We start from the raw sequence: 27,615 nt of genomic DNA on the forward strand, positions 1-27,615 counted from the left end.
GTATAATGTTTTAACATTAAATAGTAAAGTAAATCAGCTAGCGTATTTTTAATCTTTGCAGAGGAATTCCCAGTGGTCCAATACTTACGTGAACCATACTGTACCACTTTTGCCGTGAGGTAGTAAACAAGCCCCGGAAATGTTTATGTGTAGCGGCTTACCGACCTTTAACCAGAGGCTGGGGAATATAACACTTGCCGATCCGAGCCACACACATTCAGCAACTCGACACAGCGTTTGGTGGAATAAGTAAATACAAAGTTTAACAGACTTTTTAATACGGCGCCACTGATTGCGCTAAAATGAATTTGGCGCAATTTTTGTTTCCCACATGTGACCATTTATAATTTACTGTAAACATGGATAATAAAGTTTAACCACTTGACACGGTAGATGGTTCTTTATTTTTTATTGTACGAATGCTATAATCGTTTTTCCCGTATCTGCGGCCTACTTCTGCAAGACACGCTATCATTAAGTAAATCTAGAATTTTTATTTTGTCAATCAAACTCGGTACTTTGCGATTCATATTCGGTTTGAAGTATGTCTACGGCCTTTCTATTTAGAAGACTGACCACAGAATCGTGTGTAACCGCACACACTACACTTACTTTGTTACGGACACTCAGACGAAGCAGATACTGTGGCTGACACCACGAGACTGGCAGCAGCGTGTGTGCCGCACGTGTGTATGGCAGCATGTGGCACGCTCGTAGGCCGTGCGACAAACTGCGCGGCACGTGGAAAAAAAAATTCAAAATTTAATATTTATCTTTAAAATTTATTATTTTTAATTTTTCACCCGCGTTTAGTGAAAACTGCGGATGCAAAGTCCGCACATAAGGCAGGCCGTCTATACTGTGCATGCTTGCCGACCTATTAGAATACAGGCGGTGTTTTATGCCTTTTGACCTTTGTCACATCGAAACATCGCCGTTATACAACAACGCGGGTAAAAGTTATGTCCCCCCGATAACCGCGTTAAATAGGGAGTGTACTGTACTAACAAATTGAACTGTAAATATATACTTTACAACACCGGTTTAAGAGTACCTCCTTTTAATAGTCGTTTAACTTCCACTTTATGTACAGTAAACAGAAATAATGAGCTTATCTTTAGGCTAATAACCAACTTTAATAAATTTGATAAAGACTTTAATTATTTTCCTTAGTTCTTAATGATCATGTGTGTTTTATTTCTGTGTTGTCTAAATTGTAACATTTGAATTTTGTTTTATTGTCTTTGTTATGTGTGTTTTGTTTTTATATTGTATTGTTTTGTATTTTCATTTATGTTTATTTTTGTGAGTGTATTTGTGTCTAATTGTGTGCCTACCATTAAAGGCTTTGTCCTGTTAGTTGGCATGTTACAATTATAAATAAATAAATAAATAAATTGTTAAGCTTTAAGCACTCAATTACCAGGTGCTAACTTTTAATTGGGCACCTGGAATGTGTTTTTTGCTTATAATAGAGCAAATTAAGTTAATGTAAGTTTTTGGCGCCGACTCACAAAGGATGTGAAAGTTTCCCTCCCTTGCGAGGCAGCCATGTTCGGCAGTCTCCAACCACTCCGCTCTGGGTCAAGACGTGTGTCCGTGAGCAGCCTTCCACTTTGTTCCACCGATCGTTCATTCTGTAGTCACTTTAATATTTAAACCTTTTCTTGTACTTCATTGCTGCTCACATCGACTCGGTGTGTATTTTGCGGACCCAGGCTTATCTCAACCGTTTTCCTTAGTGATTCCGCACTGTGTCTGGGACCACGCCATTTACGGCACTGGCCGACTCCAGCCAACATGCTTTCGCTAGACCGTCGCGCATACGTCTGCCGGCTGCAACCTAAAAGTAAGCGTAAAGTGTAATTTAGGATCATGCTCACCAGAGCCCCCTAAGACAGTTAAATTTCAGTACTGGCCGTCTCCAGAGCACTAGTAACCGCGCCCCATAAGACTGCCGCGGAAAATTCATAGTGTTTTGTTAGTGTCATGTTTTGTTCTGTAATCAGCGTGTGTTAATGTAACTGTACAACGGCTCAGACTCCACATAGCGCATTCGCATAGTTTTTGTAGTGGTTCTGACACCGCATAGTGTACGCATAAGGAGTACCGCGTACCCATGCGTACCACCGGAGAAGTCCGTCCGTGAATTAAACACAAATTAACATAAATGGTGTTGCTTACGATTATTTCATTCCATTCCGTCCTCCACACGGCCGAGCAGCCTCACAACCAAGAAGGGAAGTTCAGGATAGATTTCAAGCCGCGTACCTGGAGGGGCACGTGGGGGCAAAGTATCCGCGACCCATCACCAACGGCCTAGTGTCTCACTAGCCTCCCCCCCCCCCCCGGACAACAGCAGCACCGCGACGCCCGTAGTGCCCGTCAGGTACTTCCTGGGCCTTCTAAGAGGCCAGGTGACGGGCAAATTAAGTGCCCACGTGTCATGCCAGGTAATTGTTGGTGCGACTTCCGACTGACTGCATCGTTTCTTGGCTGTTTTCTTCTTGAGAGGCCAGCTCTCAGCAAGATTTCGCCTCTGCCACTTACATTAATATGTAGTCGCTTCATCAAGGTATGTTTTCCCAAATCTTGTAATAAGTTACTTTGTCGTATGCTTGGAACTAGTCCCTGTGATACGCCCCTCGTGCGCTAAAATTATATTATTTTAATTTAATAAAAGGCTTAGGAAACAGCTGAGCAAAATTATAAAGAAGAATACAAGTATTACCAGGGGTTGCACGAGGTAGTGAACAAGATAATTTATACTCCCTGCACACAAGCAACTTGGGAGCTAGTGGATTGTTTAAATAGATAAAGGTAAATGATAAATAAACACTACGTAAGTAGATTGGTCTAAAGGTTTCCTGTTTTATTTTAAAAGGTAAATTAAATCTTTTTGTTTTGGTTTCACAATATATTAAAGTTATTAAAAGAGGGCCGGCCCGATATTATTAAAACATGTTATACTATACTGTTAACAACAAAAAAAAGACATTTTATAGCAGGTTAGGTTCGTCCACTCATTACTGTAACAATTTCACATATTCTGATTTGATAAATTCTCTATGGCACTGCTCGCTGGTATTTATTAAGATAAGTTCTTTCGTTGCTTGTAGGGAGAAGTTATATTTTAGATATCACCCGGGGCTTCAAGTTGGACATCTGGCCGGGAGGAAGCTTTTCTTAGAAAGAAATGAAGCTGGAGGTCCTGGACAACATGATGGGTGCAATTTTGGCGCTCAAATGTTGGACCCTGTCTGAAACACAAGCCAAATTCCAACGAATCAGACCTGCTTCCAGACAGTCAAACACAGTCAGCGCGAAAAGGCCAACAAACAGGAATTCGGGGAGGAAAAATAGAGACCTAAGTACTCACCAAACAGGGTGTAGCTACTGGACTCAGGAAATGTCTCGCGTGGACCGTGAAATACGTGGATGACACGGCAGAAATCATCATTTAGTAGGATAAAAAAATTAATAAACTATAAAACATGACTGGTTTTCTAATTACTACGACTGACTGGCTATTACAGAATTTTCAACCTGGCAGTCAACACAGCTGACTACATTTCCTATTCGAACGAGTCCGCCGTTGCCACGAAAAAGCCTCTTAACAGAGAGGACGCGGTAAGTAGCCGAAGTCAAAAGTGCCGCGATGGCGGACAAAGCTCCTAATTAAAACGGGTGCTTGGCCCTAGGGAAAAGAACGGGAAGGTTCGGCTCAGGGCCGAATACTTCTGGAGGTGACCGCAACTACACCTTCAGTTGTTTTGTCGAGGATGCGAACGCCGCACTCTACCGGCAGGCACAGAAAGCTACATAGGATCGACTTTTACAGGACGCGAGTAGGAAGCATAGGGCCTTATGGCGCAGCCGGTGCTGCACTCTGGCGGCCTAAATGGTCAGAAGGGGGGGGGGGGGGTTAGTAAGATCGCCAACAGGTGTCGCGGGCTTCAGTTCCACTCGCTGGCGACCAGAGCAGACATTAATGTTTTTGACGCTAGATGTCGTGATGGTCCATCCTTGCAAATATTTTTTCCATGGCAAATCGTCCCTGAAATTGGCCACCGCTTGTCAGGTTCACGTCAGGTCAATGAACCTGGGCTAAGTTCTGAGAATCAAGGTGGGTAGCTGTGGGGGAGAGGGGGTACAAAAAACGCAACTGTGCTGGGAAGAGGGGTCCACGGGATCCTCGTTCGTGCCGAGACTCGGTAGTCTCAGCGGGTCTCTGAAAAATAGAGCTTGCAGGCCAGAAGCTGCTCTATGCGATTTTAGTCATGCAGAGAAATAATATTACAGGTCGGGAACGTGACTGTAAGCGGGCGCAATGTCATACGGGCTGCTACCGTCTTCATGAGACTTGCTTCGGTCCACTGGTGCAAAGTGTAACTAAGTAGAGTACACCAGCCTAACAAAATGTAAATCATCCTTTTGTAACTAAATTATATAGAAAATAAAATTTCCAAAAATAATTTAAAATTATAATAACAATTTTTAAAAAAAGTGCCGAGATACCTAATTTCTGGCACACCTGAAGTTGCTCTGGTGTTGCCGGCTACTCAGGGGTTCGGGCTGCGTGGCCGAGGGATCTAGTATAGAGAATTAATAAGATCAAATAAAGTTTCCAGGTCCTTTATGCACATTAAGGCAGGCACTTTACATGGGGCTGTCGTGAATCAGCCTGTGACAATTCCAATAAGGCGTAGCCCGGTTCCGTGCACTTTTGCTATCCTGAAATACAAGACATTCCACTTGTGCCGATACAGATCCTAACTTACTATAGTGGTGCTAAAGCCTTGCTGACTTAGTCTGGTGGAAAAATGATGGGGTGACGTCACAAGTGAGCCGAAAATCAGTAATTTCTTGGCTCAAATTTTCAACTTTTATTTATTAAAATATTTTTTACTTTCCCATAAGCTAGAGTACCTCATCAAAATTTATTTTCTCATCTATATCACCCAGGGCTATACATCTTAAAACTTTATCAGTGGGTCTTAGAGAGTCTCAACATCTCAGCAGAGATATGCAGATGCTTACACGCAGCGTAGGCTATCCGAGTCAATTTTATCTCCCTGCCTAACGTGCCTTCCACCTTGTTTCTCACGCAGGGGTAACTGCCTCGTCAGGCGAGCCTAGCTCGCTTTCCCAGGCTCGAGGCCCTGGCGAGCAAAGCGGATGTGCTGGTCTCGGCATAAAACAAACACTTCCCCGCCACCCCTGGCCCTCTTAGGTATTCTGCTATGCTTCCAGGAACCATGACAGAGGCAAGGACCATGCCCCTTCCCTCGTAAACCCCTCCTCTCCTTTAGGAACAAGCCACGCCTATGCTTGCGCTCCACGCACGAGACTTGTGCGCGATCTCTCGATCACAACCGAAACTAAGCATGCTAATGTCAGTTTTTCCCGCCAGGGAGCACCACCTTCCAATCCCCCTTTGCCTTAGACGGCATACAGCAACACCACCACTCGGTGCGCTATCTCATGGCGCCTGTCCCAAATAAAGATGGCGCTCATAGAGAGTTTTATATTTTTCTTGTGGCACAAGCCCTGACCAATCCCAAGGCACTTTTCCTCCCATGGCCCACTTAGCTCCGCCCACTCTGTTTCTCTCTTTCCCCCTCCCCCTTTTCGGTTTTGAGCCCATGCAGGAACTAAGGGACTCTCAAGGAGAGAGAGTCGTCAATCAACTGTGGTACAGGGAGCATCCTACATCTGCCGCGCTACTTCTACCGCGACCGCGTCTCTCCTCCTGAGAAGTCGGACGTCAAAGATTATAGGATGTAGTCGCGACGACCAGGGGAAAAACCCCTTACAATTTTAAGTTTATACATCATATTAGTGTTAGTGTTTTTCTGATGAATTAAGTGCGTGCAACTGCGCTAGTGGACGTCTACCATCATGGATAGATAGTACCACCGACCTACCCCACAATTTGGTGAGTAGAGATTTTAGTGCCCTTTTTATTTCCTGTTTTCTTGAGCCCTTTGTGGCTGAAAACTTTCCCGCTGGCCATAACCACTTAATAACACTGTGCGAACTTTTGTTTTCACAGTGGGGTTTTCCATCCCCAGTGATGGGTGGACAACCACATCTACCCCCACTGAGTTCCTGATTTCGGCCATCTAAATTCCACGCATCGTGCTGTCAACGTTAGTCCGCTATCTGCCCCGTCACACATCGCCGTTCGGATGTCAGCACTTCGCATGCAGCTAAGTCTATGTTTGGAAGACACAATGTAAGAAATCTTAAAGTTTTAAATTCTCTACGAACAATTTGCGAACTATTCAACTACCATTTAAAGAAAAAGGTATACAATATAGTAATGAAAAGTACTTGTCAATCCAGAATAATGGAAAGTAGTTTATTTTTGATTTCATTACTCTGAAACCTTGTTTGTGCAATTTACTTTAAAATAAATGTAATCTGTAAAGTAATTATCAAAGTATCCGCGGCCGGCCTGCGTGTAGTAAAATTCAATTCAATTATAATTTAATGTACTAAATTTTGAGTTTACTCAACCTGTGAATTTTCATAACAATATTTATTGTCATTAGTTTGTAAGTCATTAAAGTGGTGACCAAAAGTATTAACTTCCACATTATGATAAATCTGGCTTGTCCAAAATAAAATAAGTTAACTATTAAAGTAATCTAGAAGTAACCAGATTTCATTGTTTTATTTATATTTTTATATATTACGATCCACCTTAACACCCACCAACCTTTTGTGGTGTTAACACCTAAATTCTTTGTATTTCACCTGTGTTCCGCCTCTGTTCACTGCTCATATGTCTTCTTGATGTATGCCATGGCCCGTACGTTTCTAGGCCTTTTTGTTTTTTTAAGTACCAACTAAGTCTACAGGAACGCAGGTATATTACACAAGATCCGATTGTCCCGAATTCGGCAAATCCTCCACTGACCTTGTCTCTATAAAAACAAAACAGCAATGACTTAAATACACAATGATTCGTGTTCAACACGATAACTGTCCAACTGTACAACACATTGACTGGGGAGATGCGTATGAAAACTATGCTTGCTATTGTGAACGTCCAGTTTAAAAAAAATGCACCACTCGCAAAACTTGTTTTTAAACGCGTGAGAAATGGCTATGTCTATGACGCGACTCGAAAACTATGCGACCGAAAATCTGTGGTTAACTCCCGCACGGCACAGCTCAAGGCTACTAAAGACACCGCGCCTGGTCGAGTCCTCTCTTACAATCCCGGAGACGTCTCTCGCATGTCCGCGACCTCTCATGCCGGAATGACAACTGCTCTCCCACTCCGCCTGGCGTGCCCGAGCGACTGCGTCTCTCCCCTCTCCAACGAGCCCACGGAACACGCGGATTGGCCACAGGTGGATACTACGGCCTAGGTGCCCGGTGAACAAATACAACAATGACACTTTCATAAAATTCAAATGAAAAAAAAGTTATTTACAATAAACAAAAAATATATATAGAAAAAAAATAAATGCCAGTTCCTTAAAAGAAAAATGCACATCGCACAGCACCACACTTCCGATGCACTAATAATGCAAGAGAGGGCGCTGACGAGGCATGATGGCCTGAAGGAGCCGGGGAGACACTTGGGTCGACGTCAACTTTTTGTAATCAGTCAGTTTTTTTTTATTGTAGAGAGTTTCACATTTTGTTAAAATTTTAAATTATGAGTGCTTCTGCATTCACTGTGCTAGTTTCGCTCCGAGTTTCGTGGGCACCTCAGCAGTACACCTCCTGATTTCAAGGAGTAACACCCTGTTTTCGTGAGTTCTTGATACCGATTTTCTTTCCCGAAAATTCACTTTTTTTTTGCTGGCATTTGTGCTTAATTAACGTATGTGAAGCAGTTCTAATTCTTTTGGACTTGGCTTGTTCACATACAGGGCCCAAGAACTGGAGCCGAGATTGTGGCCAAATGGTCTTTCTGGGACCATTAGAAATAATCACTTCCGACCCACAGGCAACGGATTTGCTACTTCCAAATTCTCCACGATGCCTCAGAACCTCTTTCTGTTACATGAACCCACAGCGGGCCATTTATAAAAGAATTTCAGGATGTCAGCAAGTTGACGAAATATGTGAAATATAAATTTGTATAATTTATTGCCTAATGACAAACCCTGCAGTTTCCAGACGGACTTAAATTGCATCACAACCTAATAAATATAATTTTGGCAATGTCAATAACAATAATTATTTATGAAACCATCATAGAAAATTCCCCGTGTGTAAATTGGCTATATGTTTGACATAGGTACGTATTGTATTAAGTTTTATTTTTAACTATGGTTTAAGGAATTTGTTTAATTATTTTCGGGCTGGCCCTATCATAAACTTAACCTATTATGATTATTATATAGTTACCCTATTATAAAGTTAAATTATTATTATCGTTATTATTCAGTTAAACATATAATTCAATTATTCAGTTATCAAAATAATGTTTGTCTCTTTGTAACAATTCAAAATGATGTAAATGTTTTCTTTTACTTTGGTTAAAATAGTCAATTTTTAAATTTCACAAGAAAAGACCTATGAAGTGAAATAAATCGAAGCACACCTATAGACGAAACTGCATTTTTATTTAATAATTTAAAAATACAGATCCTCAGTGTTTTCAGGGAGGCATTATCATTTATTTGTTTGGTCTTTAATGTCGCCTCTTAGGTTCAATGTTTTGTTCCAAATCCCAGCTCCTTCCAAGGTAAATTATTATTTTATTAACTATATATGTATTGACGCCGCCGTCAGTGCTCCCTCTGAGAGCACAGGCCATTATGTGTCCTCAACACCTGATCAGTGCCGTGCCACGAACACGCCCGTGCGTGCAACGTAGTGCAGTGCCCCGAACGGCGTGACGTAAGTCACGGCCTCCTACGTGTGCAAAGCGCCCGGCCGGGTGTGGCACTGCGCAACTAAATAATCTGTTCATGCATTCGATAAAACAAGCAACAACTAAAACTTGTAAAATAACCAATAATTAATGTTAATTAAATAATCATTTTGTAAACCGATATCGTTCACAAAACTGGCCGAAATCATCTTCCCGCGCTCTGCAGTTTCCCGCGGAATTTTCCCCCTCCCTGGCCACGGTGGCCAGGGATGTTAGTCAGTAGCCATCCAGCACTCGCCAGGGCCGGCAGCCCCACGTACGGGGAGCATTCATCTTTCGTGCCAATCTCACCATTACCAGCAATAGGTAATTATAGTCAAACCGTTTCAACAGCTCCCCGGTCGGCCCTAACCGGCCGTACGATATTTCGTGCAGTCTTTCAATATAATGTGTGACTCGCCACCGGGTCTTTCTTGTGCTACGTAATTTAATTAGGTGACCCGCCGTGGCACCTGCGCCTCATGCTACTGAAACTCCCCACTGGGATTTAGTTCATCGCCCACGCGGGGCGGCACTGTGCCAAACGCGAGACTAAGTTTACGGACGATTCATCAACTGGGACGTGCAACGGTCGCGATATCCTGCCGGATTCCGCCGTGCCCGTACCCAGCATAACGTGGCCCTCGCCACCACGCGGAGTAGCCGCCATTGTGTGACCACCTGAGTGGGACACTTGAACTTGGCCCGAACTCGGGACCAACCCCTAGTGACTATAGTGTATTGTTTCAGTGTTAAGTAACTTTGTATAATCAGTCGTTAGCGTACTTCATGTTACGTCCCGCACAAACATTCACGTGTGCAGAAACGGGCTTGCCGCCCACCCGAGCATTCGTCTCGCAACTCGCCGGGTAACTACCCCTCTTAAAATACTAGCCGCCGGGCTACCGAGCGACCGTATCGAGTACCGCCAATTGAGTGTGGTGTAGGCTGAGTGGAGGTCGACGATGATGCAGCCAGTCGCGTGAGAGTGCCATCTGTGACGTAGCGAAGTGTAATGTGTGCGACGTAATAAATCAGTTAAAAGTACGTGTGTGTTTTCTCTAATAAGGCATCCTGGGAGGCCATAACAGCCGGGGAGCCCTTTGCCGACGCGTCCCTGCCTGCAGCCACGAGGCCAGGAACCCCGCCCTTGAGATCAAAATTAAGCAAAATCTAGTAATTTAACGTAATTTCAAAACGGGCAGCGGGGACGGCGTCAGTATATAATCACGATCTAAGAAGGGGAGGTCTGGACACTCGCCAGATAAAAGTGACTATTTACTGTCTCCATAGTTCGTTCAACGTCCGCTATTCAACTCTAGCGCTAGGTGTCTTGCGGTGGAAATATATCACTAGACGTTATTATGAATTTGTCAATTCTCTTGAAAATCAAACAAGAGGTAAATAATGCATATACGATACAACGATAGTTTAAAATCTAGAGGTGTAAAAGTAACGAAAAAAACATTCCAGTATGTATTTGTTACCTACTATAACAATTAGTACTCGTGGGGACGCGGATTTGTGTCGAAAAGAATAGTGACTATTCCGCCTAAGCAATGGCAAAAAACGGATTTGTGTCGAATCGGAATAGTCACTATTCCATACAAGATTTAAATCTCACAAGTTGGCACGGACTTGTGCCGACCCGGAATAGTCACTATTCCGGTTCGACACATTTCCGTGTAGTGAAGATTCCGGGTATGGTGGAAGTCGGGTTAGTTGTATGCGGAAAAGTTTCGAATTTTTTTCGATGGAATTCATGTAGTTTGGTCAAACATGGTCCGATCCGGATTTTATTTGAATATGAATTTTTCAAGTAGTACCTACATAACGACGTTAGAGTGCAGTGTTCGCGTGGTTTAGCAATGCTATCTGTCAAGTTACTCATAACTAATTGTTGAAGCTCATTGCGAATTATCACTGAGCAGGGTGCGCCAGTATACCTTTTTCCATTTATAATTTTATAATTTATTGTGTATCTCGGTTTCTATTTGCACACAATATTTATTTTATGCCTGTACTTTTTAAGTGCATAAGTTGTCAATTCATACACTGACTATGTTTCTTTATTTTCTGTGCAATACAGAATAAATATTTACTTTTAAATATAAAAAATAAATGTCTCTGAAACATCAAAACTGCCAATCTCCTGTTCCACAATACCAGACAAAAAACTTGAATTATAATCGGTTGACAGCTCGACAGGAGTTCTAGTTCACGTACGGCATGTATTATGTTGTATAATAATATGTTGTACATATTTGTAGTGTCCCGCACATGGTGATGTGATAATTATAAAATTGACTTAGTGGTAGATGCGTGAGCCCCGTTTCATTAAATATATTGTATTATATTTACTAACAAGTTGAGTAGAATTCATACAGTAATGCTATTACTGTAACATTAAGCCGATTGCAGGTTCAGCTTTTTTGAATTCTGCAAAAAAAATTATAAAACGTGTTACCACATCATTACTGAAATTTTAACGAATTCAAAAGTTAGCTAACTTATGTGAAATTTATGTTGATAGATTTATATTTAAAATTTAAATTAATTTGCCGATTCTCTTGCATCTTATATAGCATAAATATTTTATAATTCAACTTCTTTTTAAACAATTTTAAGAAAGATATTTAAATATATGCAATTTTGATATTGCCACACATTTATTTAATTAATTTTTTAAGTACGATTTTAAATTAATTGTGTAATTTTGAAGTTGCCAATATACACTTTTTGGTTGAAAAACGCAGATTTTAAAACTAATTTGCAAGAGTAGGCAGCAAGTTTTGTTAATCTTTTTCGTTCGTTTCTTGATGTTTTAATGAGTTGAAAATAAGGCGGAAAGTCGGTTTTTAGGATAAATTTTTATTGTTATTTGTTTGATGCTTACTTAATTACTATCAATTCAAAACATTATTTTTGCAACACTATAAAATTATAGTTAGGTATATGTGTGTTTATAGTTATTTATTTTCTGTCTAATATAAAAAGCGAGTTTTTTTTATTTTTATTTTTTTTTTTATTCATACAAAGACCATCTTTGGGAGAGAAGATTTTCTCAATTGTGGGGGACTCGAAAATAGTACAAACAAATAGCCTACTATGTTAATATGATGAAAACATTTGTTTCAGTTGCAGTGTCTAACATTCAGGTTTCTCCTGATGTATAGGCCTATTTGATGGTTTTGTGTGGGGTAGGCTCAATGTGTGTTAACTGCCTTTATCTAAAGTTATTTGCAAAAAAAATTTCTTAAAAAACTCTAATAATTTCGTAAATTCTTAAGCTACAACAAATACAAATACACCATCTCAGAAAAAAAATTGGTTGTCTGTAAGGTCGGTTTACGGACGATAGTTTAACGTGGCAACGTCATAACAAAACATTGATGAAGTGATTGCATACTTTTATAAATAAAATTGAATCATTTTTATTGAATTATCACTATTTTGTATGGATACAAAGAAGGAGTGAAATGAAATCTACAATTTAATTGATAAATTTACTTTTATTTGCACTCATTAATTCAAATATGTTTATTACTTTAGCGAAGAGATTATTTTAACTATAACTTTTATACATGTTTGCTATTTAACTTCTTCCAAACTGTGTTATTCTTTTAAGGATACAACGGTGATAGGAAAAGTAGGAAACGAATGGGAGTGTTTCAAGTTTAATGTGCCTTGAAAAAGTCAAATCGATGGTTGTTCCAATCGAGTGGAAGCGTACAATGAGCGTAACGGGACACAATGTAACGGAACAACGTGCGTTACGGGACACTTTTGACGTGACAACATCTAATAAATCAATGAACGCCGGCTGCACGGACAGATTTGAAGAAGTTAAATAGCAAACATGTATAAAAGTTATAGTTAAAATAATATCTTCGTTAAAGTAATAAACATATTTCAATTAATGAGTGCAAATAAAAGTAAATTTATCAATTAAATTGTAGATTTCATTTCACTCCTTCTTTGTATCCATACAAAATAGCGATAATTCAATAAAAATGATTCAATTTTATTCATAAAAGTATGCAATAATTTCATCAATGTTTTGTTATGACGTTGTCACGTTAAACTATTGTCTGTAAACCGACTTTACAGACAACCAATTTTTTGGAAAAATATTTTGTTTTAAATTTTGGATATTGATTATTCTTATGTGTTTCTGATTAAGTTCGCTTGTCTTTCATGCTTTCATAAATATAAATATATATATAATTTTAACTGTAAAGCCATTTTATGATGGCCTGGATTAGATGATATTATTTCAAAACTAGTTTATCTTTTATATTTAAGTTAAATATCTTCGTTTGTGATTTGAGTACGAATTATAGGTTACGAGCTGCAATATTGCACATTTAAGGTTCAATTGCAACTTATCCCAAACGTCTGGTATCTCAAATAGGTGCATATATATTTTACCAAGAATAAAAATTTTTATTTAAAATTATCTGTCTACAGCGATTCCAAACCGAAATGCACTTCAAACTGCAGACGATGCCTACGAATTCAAAAATCACCTTAAACCTCTGCTAAAGCCAGGCTATTGCTTCCGGGACGAAGCGCAACACCCCGTGGCCCTTCCATAAATAAAAATAAATCAGTTCACATTCGTAAAAAAAAACCTACTTAAGAGTTTATTTCTGAATATTATATTGTTCTTGTAAATATTGATTGGGTGGGATCACACTTCCAGCGCGCTGCCTTTGTTAATGTGGCAGAGTTCTAGCCGACTTTTTCTTGTGAAGCAGTGCGCAATAACGTGGTTTGAAAACAGCGATGGCCGTGGTCTGCCAAAGGTTATTTCATGTAAGCAATAAGAAAATGGTTGTAGTAATTAATTAAATTATATTTATGGCTCCACTTGCGAACGTAAGTAAATTTTGGGCAAATTTCTCAGAAAAATAAGATGACAATAACTTGTTAATTTAATAAATGAGTTTTCTGTGAGACATTTTATTGCACTACATTTAAAATATAACTTTTAAGATCGATTGAAAGCTGTTTGAAAATTCTGGTCTTTAGTTACACAATTATATAGTTATTTTGATTTTTAATAACTATAAAATATTTTATTGCCCTTGAGACTGATATGAGTAAGCATATTCAGACAGCAGAATTTTTTAAATAACATAATTTTAGTCGTTATGATTTTGAATATAAATATATAGGTAACTTAGCTGATATGCTGTATATTTTTATTGATATATCTTTATACATAAAAATCCCGTGTCACGATGTTCGTCCACGATAATCTCCGAAACTACTTAACCGATTTTAATGGAATTTTGCACATATACGTAACTTAGTCCAACTTGAGGGGTAGGATAGTTTTTATCTCAATTAATGACCTAAATATTTGTTTTTTCAAATGAAAAATTTTTTTATAGGACAAAGGCTTATAGACATACAAACAGCAATTGTGTGTTATTTCTCTATGACCACCACACTCTCATATAGTGCTATAAATTTCGTTTTAAGGGCAAGCTTCAAGGTCGCGGTTGTGAATCATGGTCACCAGGTAGTGCTGGGGTGGAGATGAGAGCGAGAGATCGCAGACAGAGATATGACCGTGGCAGCGAGTAGGCTGAAGGGTGGAAGAGGTGCGCTGGCGGGATCACGTGTTCATCCGGTGTTGCCAGTTCTGTGTCCCACTGAGGAGAACAGCCGCGTGCCTAGCTAGGGGCGGACTTTCGGCGAGGCACACTCACTCAGCAGTGTTTCAGCACTAGAAGCCCGGGACAGCAGGAATCTTCATTGGGCATCGTATAAAGCAGGGTTTCTTGGAGATGAATTCAGATACTAAATTGATAACGTATTTTTTAATATATATTTTTTTAGTTATAATCCTACAACAAATGGTCAGTTAAACTTGACTCTATCGCATGTCATGTTCAAGGATTACGTGCACTTACACGTCCCGTAACACCGTAACATAAGCCCCGACACTCTGGTGGGTTTTCCTAGAAACACACATTTAATTTTATGAGCAAACCTATTTTTTTTTATTTAGAATATTTTAACTTCTCCACATAATGTATGCGAATATTACGCTTGTGACCAAATGTTTGAATTATGTTACATATATAGATTCGAGTTATAGGGCAGGACTATTTTTCAAATATTAAACAATTTGTAAAATACTGAATAATTTAACAGTAGTCGAGATGAGTCAAGACACAAATATTTCGTAAGAAATAAAACACCATGCACATACATATACTTGCTACACATTGACAATTTAACGAAATGTAAAAAATGAGGACCTAATACATTGACGTATTAAAACGTAAGTTTATAATACAATTGCCAAGTGCAAGTACAATAGGCAAACCAAGAGCCCCGTATCGTTCATGGATATTTGTTCTTAACTCGCAAACTTATAAACTGAAGTAATATATATGTATATATATATATAGCCTATATATATATATATTTCCTTTTTGTTTCCTATTAACAAGGAAATAATGATATATCAGCATTTATTTATACATACAGAGATTTTCAATTGAGTAAAAATTGTGCTAAATGCATGAAAAATAATTTTATATATATATATATATATATGTGTGTGTGTATATATATACATATACATAGACAAGCTGCAGTACCCGGCGTTGCCCGGGCTGAACACAGGGTGAATGGGACCTTTTTCGAAATCAGATGTAGATAGCAATTGTCTTCTTAATTTGAATGTCAAGTGTGCAAAATAATTTATATCACTTTCAGATCCCGACAGACGTTTTGCCAGTGCATAGTTATTTACCTGTATATATCTCAAAATTGGTAGTCTGTATGTCGTCGATCTTTTGCAAAAAGGTGCCAAGTAACATTTTTTACCAAAAGGAGTTATGTACATCCGGAGACTTCAAATGATGTCCTCCATATACGTACTGCATAAAGGTGACAACTCAATATGCAATAATTACAGAGATAGCTTGGGTAACATGTTACAACAGTTTCTTCATCGAGATTGCATAAAGGAGCTATGTGCCACATAACCCTTTTTTACTATCTAGATAAATCGTATGGATAAAAATCTTAGTAACAAAAAGGAGACAAGTGTGAACATGGAACCTTGTTGCTCATTTGTTCTACATAAAAACAAAAGCAAAATGGTGCCATGTGCCACATAGCACCTTTTTGCAAACTAGATTTATATTGTAAAAAAAAAATGTCAGTGTACATGGAACCTTTAATCTCATAATAATATTGTTCGTTGTTACATTTACATGTAATAATTCTTGCACTTAAGGTTTGAGATGTATTTTTAACTTTGTTATCATGTATTTGATATGTAAATAAAGATATAATATAATTGTCAAAGAAATATGAAATTTTGTGAACAGCAAAATATAGAGGTTTTGTTGCCTGGAATTCATTCCTCCTTGTGCACAATATTTTTTTTTGTGGTTGGTGGTACTGTATATTAAATAAATCTAAATGAATAGTGTATAACTTTCTCCCATGTGCTCCTTGGTTTGGCGTGTGTTTATTCATTATGCAGTGACGTAAACATGGATAGTCGGGGAATGAGAATGATACAAATGTGTTTGGCTTTAGGAGAAGATGATAACTTAAATTGTGAATGTGTAGAAAATACAGGAATAATTTCACAACAGGTAAGTTTACCCTTGTTTTCTAATTTATAACCAACATTTGTCTAAAATAATTAACATCCAGATTTGATGATAACAAACAATGACATTTTTTTGCTGTTTAAATAAAAATAGGTTATCTTTTTAGGAAAGGGATTTGATTATTTTCAGATTGTTGAGAGTTGTGGCAGTTCATCAAATGTGCAAGAACACTTTTCAACAATAGTGGAAAATAATGTTGTTAATACCGATGCTGGGGAAAATACAGTAATACTCTCACCACAAGTAAGTTCAACATCATTTTTTAACCTAAAAACTTTAGGTGATACATTATGCAACAACTTTTTTCATTATTGCAATTGAATTTTGATTAACAAACTTACGTCATTGTTACATTAAATAACACTACGTGACATAATAATATGTTCACTTAGGATAAAAAACAGTTTGTTTAAGTTCAAAATACGAAAATTGTAAATGTGACATAATATATATTAATGTCTATGTTGTTTGCTTAACCCGGATATGTATTTAGTTTCAACATACTGAAATTGTAAATGTGGTATATAATAATAATAAGCTTAGCACACTTAAAGGTTTATATTACTTTTGTTTCAGATTGTTAAAAGTTATGGTGGTATATCAACTATGCAGGAATGCTCGTTGTCAGCTGCAGAAAGTGAAGAGGAGGATTTGTCTCTTTCGGGTTCCAATTTTTCTTCTCCCAACTCGGAGGATGAAAGTGATAGTTCTGACTATAATGTACGAGTAAAGAAAGCAAAGACATCAGTTAAAAATAAGAAAGTCTTTGCTTCAAAAAAGAAGAAAATTACTAACCAGGTGCCAAAATGTGGAAGTAAACAACAACATAAAGTATTACGAAATAAGAAGGTGAATGATCATGGAAATGAAGGTGGTGAAATTTCATGTAATGTTGCATGTTCCGATGTAGAAGAAGTTGTCGGAGATATACCTAAGAAAAGGAAGAAGGGTGAAAATTCAAGAATATTCAGAAAGAAGAGGAAAATTGCAGGAGAGCCTTACAAGAGCACGAAAGGTTATATTGTTCCGGGGAAATGTCTGCCCCTAAACCCTTGTACAAAATGTAAATTACGATGTAAAGATATTGCTGATGAAGAAAGACAACGTATATTTTCTTACTATAATACAAATTTAAAATCTCAGCAGCAAAATGACTGGATATGCTCTCATGTATCGAAAGTTGCAGTGAGTAGAAGAAGGAAAGATACTAAAAACCCTGAGAAAAGATTAAACACATACAGATACCATTTTGATATCGAAGGAAAGCCGGTCCCTGTGTGTAGACAATTCTTTCTTGCAACACTGGCTTTGAAGAAGAAAAAAGTGCACTATACCATTGAACATGCAACCAGCATCAACACAGCGAAGGTCGATGAAAGAGGCAAATCAGAAAGTCACAACAAAACACCAGATGCTCTTGTAAAAAGTGCGGAAAAATTCATTTCTAATCTACCAGCGGTGCCATCTCACTACTGCCGAAAGGATTCCAACCGTCGATACTTGCCTTCACACTTGAACATGAACATAATTTACAATGATTATAAAAAAGGAATGGATGAAACAGGAGAATCAGCCGTGTCATTTAATGTATTTAGAAATTCATTTAAGTCGTTTAATCTTGCATTCTATATGCCTAAGAAAGAAAAATGTGGATTATGTGAAAGTATAAAGAACAAAACTGCCTCAGGAGATATGACTGCTACTGACAGGGAGAGTTATTTGACACACATGAATGAAAAACATGCCACATATGCGGAATACAAGGAGGACACTAAAGAGACAAAAGAAAACGCATCACTTATTGTTGCTAGTTTCGACCTTCAGCGAGTGTTGACTACTCCACATTCTGATAGTACTTTGATGTACTATGCATGTAAATATGCCTTTTATAATCTAACAGTGTATGAAAACAGGAATGGTCGTGGGACTTGTTACGTCTGGGGTGAGTGTGATGGGAGAAAAGGGTCAACTGAAATCTCTACCTGTGTAAGCCTGTGGTTGCAAGATATTGACAAAGAGCTGGGTGAGCATCAACAGTTAGACATTGCTCTATACTGCGATAACTGTCCAGGACAGAACAAGAACAGATGTATGTTCTCAATGCTGTACCATAACTGCCAGAAATTGCCAGGAGTTCGAAGTATTCAGTTAAAGTTTTTGTTAACAGGACATACATACATGGGTGCTGACACTGTGCACAGCACAATTGCTACGTTCATTAAGAATCGAACTATCATGGCACCTTCGCAGTGGCCCTTTGTCATAGAAATGGCAAGAACTAACCCTAGTCCATTGCTGGTAAAAAAAACTAGAGTACAGTGATTTCGAAGACTGGGAATCACTTCAAGATAACTATTTTCCCAAGACTCTGAAGGACTGTGAAGGGAATCGAATCAGATGGTCAGCACTACGGGGAATTAAGTTTACCAAAGGATACAAGTGTGCTGAAATTTGGTACTCAAGTTACACAAAGGATATTAGTAGAACTGATATGCTGAAGCGCAGGAGCTTTGACCAAATCCAGGTTTACAGGGCTTACAGCAAGAAAAGACCTATTTCAGAAGCCAAGTTCAAAGACCTGATGAACTTATGCAAGAAAATGGTTATACCCAAAAATTTTCATGAGGAATATTCTTCTCTGCCACATTCCGTACAAGAGCATGATCATCTGGATGAAAGTGATGAAGAAGATGGTACCCAAGAATAAAATGTGACGGACAAACATGGGTCTACTTTCGATAGACAAAGGAAAATAGGATACTGTTTATTTTTAGTTGTTACATTGAATGTAAAACCAAAACTGTTGAAGACTTTTATTAGTAAACGTCTTCTCCACAACTTTATCAAGAAGAACATGAAAATATGACCAAGAACAAGAGGTTACTACAAAACATTATTATATTGATTCAAATTTGAATCGACAAGGGGAAACAGTTTTTTTAGCTCTTATGTTTGAATGTGTTACTGCCGAATATTGGTTCATTAATTCTAATTCAGTTGGAAACACATGAGAAAAATATAATTATTTGTGTTTGTTATGTTTGAATATAGGAATATGTGTTAAAGATTTCATCAATAGTTATTCTTTTCTACTACATTTCCTGCAACTAATGTTCTTCTTATGACTATTGACGTTAACATTGATTCCTTTTTGGATCGACAAAATATTGTTTACTTAAGTAATGTTTCATTGTAGGTTTCATTGTTAGGTTCTGGTTTATAATGTCAGAATAATAATGTAAAAAAGTATAACAGTTACAAGTATAGTTGAAACAAAAAAGGGTACAAGTGTCATTATTGTTACTTAAATACTCACTGGCAACAATAACAGAAATGCAAAAAGGGGACAAGTAACATAATTACTAATTACCAAACATCATAGCAAGTGTTATGTTATCACATTTTTTAGTACATTTTAAAGCCACTAATTGGTGTTAATATCGTTCACCTGTGAAAAAAAAAAAAACCCGGTTATGGTAGACGATACTGTTAAAAATGTAGTTTTTCCCCTCTAGTGCAAATGTAAGAAAATGTCACTTGGCACCTTTTTGCAAAAGACCGACGATGTAATCTAGACTCTATAAAGCACTATAGACAAAAAGCTGAAAAATAAGAAACATACTAATATTGAAAAGAAAAACCATATCACTGATAGTAGAAACGCAGTTTACGTCAACATAGAGACCAAAAGACATGTATATTACTAGAACATCCATTTCAATAAATAAATCAATTTTCGTTTTTTTTACATCATAGTATACACAAAATAAACAACTACATATAACAGTTCTTCGAAATTCACTGTAAACAATATTTTAAAAGGTATGTCTCCACAGAACATAAAATATAAACTTCAAATAAAATTAGAACCTTATATAAAACTCATGAACAGTTACTTCCAAAAATATTTTTTTCTCTCGTTTAACTTAATGTTTTCGATGTTTGAACAAATTTGAACACAACAGAACATTTTATGGCTAATCGTCCAGAGTTTCAAAGAACAAAAATATCTTACTTCAATTATATTTACATTCATTTATCCCTTGCTGTTTCCAGCTCAGTTTTTAACGTCTTGATTGCTGTTTCTCTACCAAGCTTTTTCAGCTTACAAAATGTAGTCTGGTTCTCTAATGGCTCTGCCTATGCTTTGATTTGGCACCACTACCTCAGGCAGTAAACACCTACGATAAAATCTAGTCAGTTTCGGCAACATTTCTGTTTTCCACATGAGCTTATCTCTTACTGCTCTTTCTACGTGTAAATTCTGACGAACGCCAGACATTACTATGAAGTAACAATATTTGCGCTTTGTTAAAGTCCTTTGAAGCTGATAAAAATAAAGGTGTGAACGTTTAAGTATTAAACTTCCATCATCATTCACACGTAGAAAAAACTTTCTTTTTCTTACTGCAGATTCTTGGAGCCCTTGGTCAACTACAAAAGGCACACACTTGATTTCAACAATCGCATTTTCTTCGACCACAAGTCCGTCGGGGCTAGCACTCAAATCTCCCTATTATAGATCCAAAAATAAATCACATTTCTGTACAACTAATCCGGTTTGTGCTTGAAACCTCTGAATGGCAATATGCTCATTGCGACGACCGTATTCCATTGCCAGTGTCGAAAACGGGGGCTTGTTAAGTAGGTAACTGTTTAACAAGATTTGAACAGGACGTAGATTCTTTCCGGCGACAAACAACGCCAAAATGACTGGCTATTAACCGCACACGTCTCATTTTGTGCCATAGCTCACAATCAGCTTGCATTTTTGTTCGTTCTACGATATTATTTCTTTCTTCCAAAGTGACTTGCAGTGATGGATGCAATCAACATTAATTACATAAGTTGTTTTGTCACAGAAATGATACTCCTAAATATACTAACATTGTGCACCTGTTAGATGTTAGACATGCAATTATAACATGACGTTAATAATATACATTTTGATACTATTCATTACTGTTAAATAAAACTATATAAACGTTAATTATATAACGTTTTTCAGTCACATTGTAGCAAATATAAGACGTGTGTATAATCACAATGGCAGTCCATCGGTGAGTGGGCAAAGTCGTCACCAAAACTCAGAAAATCTAATTTAGTACTACTTTTAATGTAAATAGATTCTTACATTAAGTGAATTTTTAATAAAAAGTTTGTTTTACGTATACGTCTAAAAAAATTTATACACATGGCAAGAACTAACCCTAGTCCATTGCTGGTAAAAAAACTAGAGTACAGTGATTTCGAAGACTGGGAATCACTTCAAGATAACTATTTTCCCAAGACTCTGAAGGACTGTGAAGGGAATCGAATCAGATGGTCAGCACTACGGGGAATTAAGTTTACCAAAGGATACAAGTGTGCTGAAATTTGGTACTCAAGTTACACAAAGGATATTAGTAGAACTGATATGCTGAAGCGCAGGAGCTTTGACCAAATCCAGGTTTACAGGGCTTACAGCAAGAAAAGACCTATTTCAGAAGCCAAGTTCAAAGACCTGATGAACTTATGCAAGAAAATGGTTATACCCAAAAATTTTCATGAGGAATATTCTTCTCTGCCACATTCCGTACAAGAGCATGATCATCTGGATGAAAGTGATGAAGAAGATGGTACCCAAGAATAAAATGTGACGGACAAACATGGGTCTACTTTCGATAGACAAAGGAAAATAGGATACTGTTTATTTTTAGTTGTTACATTGAATGTAAAACCAAAACTGTTGAAGACTTTTATTAGTAAACGTCTTCTCCACAACTTTATCAAGAAGAACATGAAAATATGACCAAGAACAAGAGGTTACTACAAAACATTATTATATTGATTCAAATTTGAATCGACAAGGGGAAACAGTTTTTTTAGCTCTTATGTTTGAATGTGTTACTGCCGAATATTGGTTCATTAATTCTAATTCAGTTGGAAACACATGAGAAAAATATAATTATTTGTGTTTGTTATGTTTGAATATAGGAATATGTGTTAAAGATTTCATCAATAGTTATTCTTTTCTACTACATTTCCTGCAACTAATGTTCTTCTTATGACTATTGACGTTAACATTGATTCCTTTTTGGATCGACAAAATATTGTTTACTTAAGTAATGTTTCATTGTAGGTTTCATTGTTAGGTTCTGGTTTATAATGTCAGAATAATAATGTAAAAAAGTATAACAGTTACAAGTATAGTTGAAACAAAAAAGGGTACAAGTGTCATTATTGTTACTTAAATACTCACTGGCAACAATAACAGAAATGCAAAAAGGGGACAAGTAACATAATTACTAATTACCAAACATCATAGCAAGTGTTATGTTATCACATTTTTTAGTACATTTTAAAGCCACTAATTGGTGTTAATATCGTTCACCTGTGAAAAAAAAAAAAACCCGGTTATGGTAGACGATACTGTTAAAAATGTAGTTTTTCCCCTCTAGTGCAAATGTAAGAAAATGTCACTTGGCACCTTTTTGCAAAAGACCGACGATGTAATCTAGACTCTATAAAGCACTATAGACAAAAAGCTGAAAAATAAGAAACATACTAATATTGAAAAGAAAAACCATATCACTGATAGTAGAAACGCAGTTTACGTCAACATAGAGACCAAAAGACATGTATATTACTAGAACATCCATTTCAATAAATAAATCAATTTTCGTTTTTTTTACATCATAGTATACACAAAATAAACAACTACATATAACAGTTCTTCGAAATTCACTGTAAACAATATTTTAAAAGGTATGTCTCCACAGAACATAAAATATAAACTTCAAATAAAATTAGAACCTTATATAAAACTCATGAACAGTTACTTCCAAAAATATTTTTTTCTCTCGTTTAACTTAATGTTTTCGATGTTTGAACAAATTTGAACACAACAGAACATTTTATGGCTAATCGTCCAGAGTTTCAAAGAACAAAAATATCTTACTTCAATTATATTTACATTCATTTATCCCTTGCTGTTTCCAGCTCAGTTTTTAACGTCTTGATTGCTGTTTCTCTACCAAGCTTTTTCAGCTTACAAAATGTAGTCTGGTTCTCTAATGGCTCTGCCTATGCTTTGATTTGGCACCACTACCTCAGGCAGTAAACACCTACGATAAAATCTAGTCAGTTTCGGCAACATTTCTGTTTTCCACATGAGCTTATCTCTTACTGCTCTTTCTACGTGTAAATTCTGACGAACGCCAGACATTACTATGAAGTAACAATATTTGCGCTTTGTTAAAGTCCTTTGAAGCTGATAAAAATAAAGGTGTGAACGTTTAAGTATTAAACTTCCATCATCATTCACACGTAGAAAAAACTTTCTTTTTCTTACTGCAGATTCTTGGAGCCCTTGGTCAACTACAAAAGGCACACACTTGATTTCAACAATCGCATTTTCTTCGACCACAAGTCCGTCGGGGCTAGCACTCAAATCTCCCTATTATAGATCCAAAAATAAATCACATTTCTGTACAACTAATCCGGTTTGTGCTTGAAACCTCTGAATGGCAATATGCTCATTGCGACGACCGTATTCCATTGCCAGTGTCGAAAACGGGGGCTTGTTAAGTAGGTAACTGTTTAACAAGATTTGAACAGGACGTAGATTCTTTCCAGCGACAAACAACGCCAAAATGACTGGCTTTTAACCGCACACGTCTCATTTTGTGCCATAGCTCACAATCAGCTTGCATTTTTGTTCGTTCTACGATATTATTTCTTTCTTCCAAAGTGACTTGCAGTGATGGATGCAATCAACATTAATTACATAAGTTGTTTTGTCACAGAAATGATACTCCTAAATATACTAACATTGTGCACCTGTTAGATGTTAGACATGCAATTATAACATGACGTTAATAATATACATTTTGATACTATTCATTACTGTTAAATAAAACTATATAAACGTTAATTATATAACGTTTTTCAGTCACATTGTAGCAAATATAAGACGTGTGTATAATCACAATGGCAGTCCATCGGTGAGTGGGCAAAGTCGTCACCAAAACTCAGAAAATCTAATTTAGTACTACTTTTAATGTAAATAGATTCTTACATTAAGTGAATTTTTAATAAAAAGTTTGTTTTACGTATACGTCTAAAAAAATATATACACATGGTAAAATTTTAAAATGGAATAACATAAAGAATATTTTACAGAAATATTTCTGGATTGTTTTCTCAGTTTCTGTTTTATAATCTTTTGTCGCTGGCAAATAAGTGCCAACACGTGAAATTGACAGTAAAAATTACAAAAAATTGTATAGACATAAAATTGCATCCTAATAAAAATGGTATTTATAGCTGCATATAAAAATCAAAATTGTCCCGTATGCATCCGCACTTTTACGGTTAACATTGTCACTAGCACACAAGTGTAATGTATCAATAATAAATTTTCAATATATAGGCATATAGAAATTATTTTTAAGCATAAAAGAAAACCTTAAATCCGTTCGAAATGTGTTTAAAGCAAATATTTTTTTTTTCATCTGTTAATAATGTAAAAAATGAATTTCCAGGACAGTCAGTTTTCAAACTTATTTTAAAAGTTTTACAGTAGGTCACACATAAATGTCTCATATCCATGTATGCATAAAAATAAATATAACACTCAATGTACATAAGTACCTTTTTTATTTTTAGCATACGTGCCAGAAGCATTTTCTTTTTTGCGGATTTCTTTCGCTTTGACAATTTATTGTGGCCGTTTCTTGAGGAATTTTGTGCTGCCCATAATCGCACACTGCGTACCAAGACTTGATAAAACTTCGTTGAATAAGTCACACGTAGTCGAGCATTCCGAACACTAATACTACACAAGAGAGAATGAGTGACCTCGGTGAGACGCTGGCGTCACACACCTTTCCCCATCCCTTCCCTTCATGTTCGGTAGCCGAGGGCGCAGCTAGCCACGGACCTCGACGCCATAAAATCTTTTTCTTAAAAAAAAGTCTAATTGACAGAATGTGAGTGTCGCTAGATTTTTTTATCTACACGGCTCTACCAAAAATATCAAAGTTTGAAACAAATGTAATCGTTGTGCGTCTTCAGAAACATTTGAATTTTCAGGAGCAACCTAAATCTATAGATAGCAAAAACTATTCTGTGTTATTTTTAAAACTCGCTATTAAAATAAAATTTTATCAAGTGTGTGTAGATATTCAGATAGGAATTTGAAATCTCTTGTCATAATAAATGTGAAGTTAAAAAAATTAATAAGCACTTGGTTTAGACAGGATTGTTTCGAAGAAGACTCGGTGTGCATAACAGTGTGACATAAAATCATCCTAAATTATATATGAAAAAACAACCACAGAAAAAACTATTTAAAGTAATGTACAAATTTAATTTGTGAAGACGAACTGCGCAAGCACAATTTTTATTATTTTTAATGCATGACCATCATGCTATCAGTTTTTGTTTTTATTTGCTGTCCTGTAAAGAGTTAAACACTAACCACTGAAGTTGTAAATGCAGAACTGTCACTACCCCGCGCGCAACGGCGCAAGGCGTGTCCGTCTCCCTGGCTCACAGTCGCGAGGGGTGGGTGACCTTCCAGGAAGGAGCTGGCAACGCGGCAGCCTGTCTCCGCCACCTCGCGCCTCATCCTCGCCCCCCTGCCACCCCTCTTCAACAACCATGTGCTGGGCCAACACCCTCTGGATACAACATAAAGGGCCTGCTTTCTAAACGGAGGGAGGCGTGTGACGTCAGCAGGAGTGGTCCTAGCCTGCCCCGGCCGGCAAGGGTCGAGCCTAGCGCGCGCACGTGTTCCTTCCCTTCTGTAGCTTGCCAGAGGTCAGTTTTTGTACAGATTTCGTGCTGAGCGGTCAGTTCACATGCTGGTTCACTGCTTTGTTACTCGATGTCGGTTTTTGCTGTAATTCGAACCGAGCTATCACTTAACATTCCGTATAGTCGTTGTGTCGGGATGTGGGTTTCTCATGTGATTTGGAACTGAGACATCAGTTAACATGCCGTATCGCTGTTGTGCTACCGAATGTAACGAACTATAAAACAAAAGCATTTATAACCAAAGAGAAAAAATAAATATAATTCAGTAAAGCAAAGGCCTATTAGAATTATATTTGAAATTTCCTGCAAGAAGCATTAAATTTACAAGTCACTAATACTCACGCTATATATAAACATGTATACTTACATACATACATATACATCCACTTTCAAATTTATAATGCTATTGATATTTAAACTACCATATATATTGGAGAAGGTAATATTTAAATGTGTTATGCATGAATGTTAAATTATGAATTCTTTAAAAATACTTGAAAACATTTCAAGGAGCAATTTTCTCTTAAAAAATAAAAATGCATGATTTTAAAAATCATCATTTAAGGAATTTAGAGGGAAAAAAAACATTTTTAATTCGATTACATCTTTGTTTCATGTATAGAATGTTAGATGGTCATATCTTCTGTATGGGCCTTTTTGTAGATAAACATGAGAATTCTGATGCATAGTGTAAGAGAAAACGATTTTTTATTTGTTTGTTAACTTTACAAATTAATACAGGTTAACATAAATTGCATTTAAATTTACATTTTTTCGGTAACTCTGATAACTAAAGCTCATTTTGGTTCAAAATTAATATGTCTATTTATTCGTGAGACCATGAACTAATTACGTTTGTACATAATTTTTTAGTTATAGCTTTATAAACATTACTAAAAGTTTTGTAGTATTATTTTTTCGTATTATTTTGAAACAAAATTAACGAATATTAATTCTCATTACTAAAATTATATGCCCAGAAACTGTTTTGATTTCTTAATAACATTGGATTTAAGTGGTTTCAAATGCATAAAACTATCGCTAAGACTGTCAAATTTAACTTGCTCTTTCCCCACAATGCCAGTAAAATAAACGAGCAAGCTTAGTCAATGATACCACTGCTTGGTATCAAATAAAAAAATTATAGTATTTTATACTTACTTATTAATAGGTTTCTCGGATATATATTTCAATTACGTGGTTTAATACTGAATAATCTTACAAAACACTATTCAAACGTCAGAAAATTACTTACACTTCCTCTTTATATTGGCAGAAAAATGT

At 36.9% G+C, this 27,615-nt stretch overlaps 2 protein-coding genes across 4 annotated transcripts in view; both read left to right on the forward strand.

Annotated features, from left to right (window-relative positions):
- The window catches only part of LOC134540487 (gastrula zinc finger protein XlCGF26.1-like), a 206,645-nt gene that overhangs the window by 104,713 nt on the left and 74,317 nt on the right, over positions 1 to 27,615 (forward strand). The window lies entirely within an intron of this gene.
- Positions 13,084 to 26,559, forward strand: LOC134540486 (uncharacterized). 2 transcript variants are annotated; one of them, XM_063383274.1, is made up of 3 exons: positions 13,084 to 16,512; positions 16,660 to 16,773; positions 17,107 to 26,559. In XM_063383274.1, exons 1-3 carry the CDS (start codon positions 16,408 to 16,410, stop codon positions 18,850 to 18,852), a joined length of 1,965 nt encoding a protein of 654 aa, XP_063239344.1. In that variant the 5' UTR covers positions 13,084 to 16,407; the 3' UTR covers positions 18,853 to 26,559. The 2 variants fall into 2 exon arrangements, with proteins under 2 accessions (XP_063239344.1, XP_063239345.1); XM_063383275.1 differs by lacking the exon at positions 13,084 to 16,512 and having other exon boundaries at positions 16,635 to 16,773.

Source organism: Bacillus rossius, chromosome 16 (genome assembly GCF_032445375.1).
Source record: "Bacillus rossius redtenbacheri isolate Brsri chromosome 16, Brsri_v3, whole genome shotgun sequence".
Lineage (NCBI taxonomy): Eukaryota > Metazoa > Arthropoda > Insecta > Phasmatodea > Bacillidae > Bacillus > Bacillus rossius.

Bases quoted from the DNA above. Each gene is read 5' to 3' on its own strand.
- LOC134540486 (XM_063383274.1), top strand. From the start codon at position 16,408: ATGGATAGTCGGGGAATGAGAATGATACAAATGTGTTTGGCTTTAGGA. The intron at 16,513-16,659 runs GTAAGTTTACCC...GATTATTTTCAG, and splicing joins CAGGAATAATTTCACAACAG to ATTGTTGAGAGTTGTGGCAG. The intron at 16,774-17,106 runs GTAAGTTCAACA...CTTTTGTTTCAG, and splicing joins CAGTAATACTCTCACCACAA to ATTGTTAAAAGTTATGGTGG.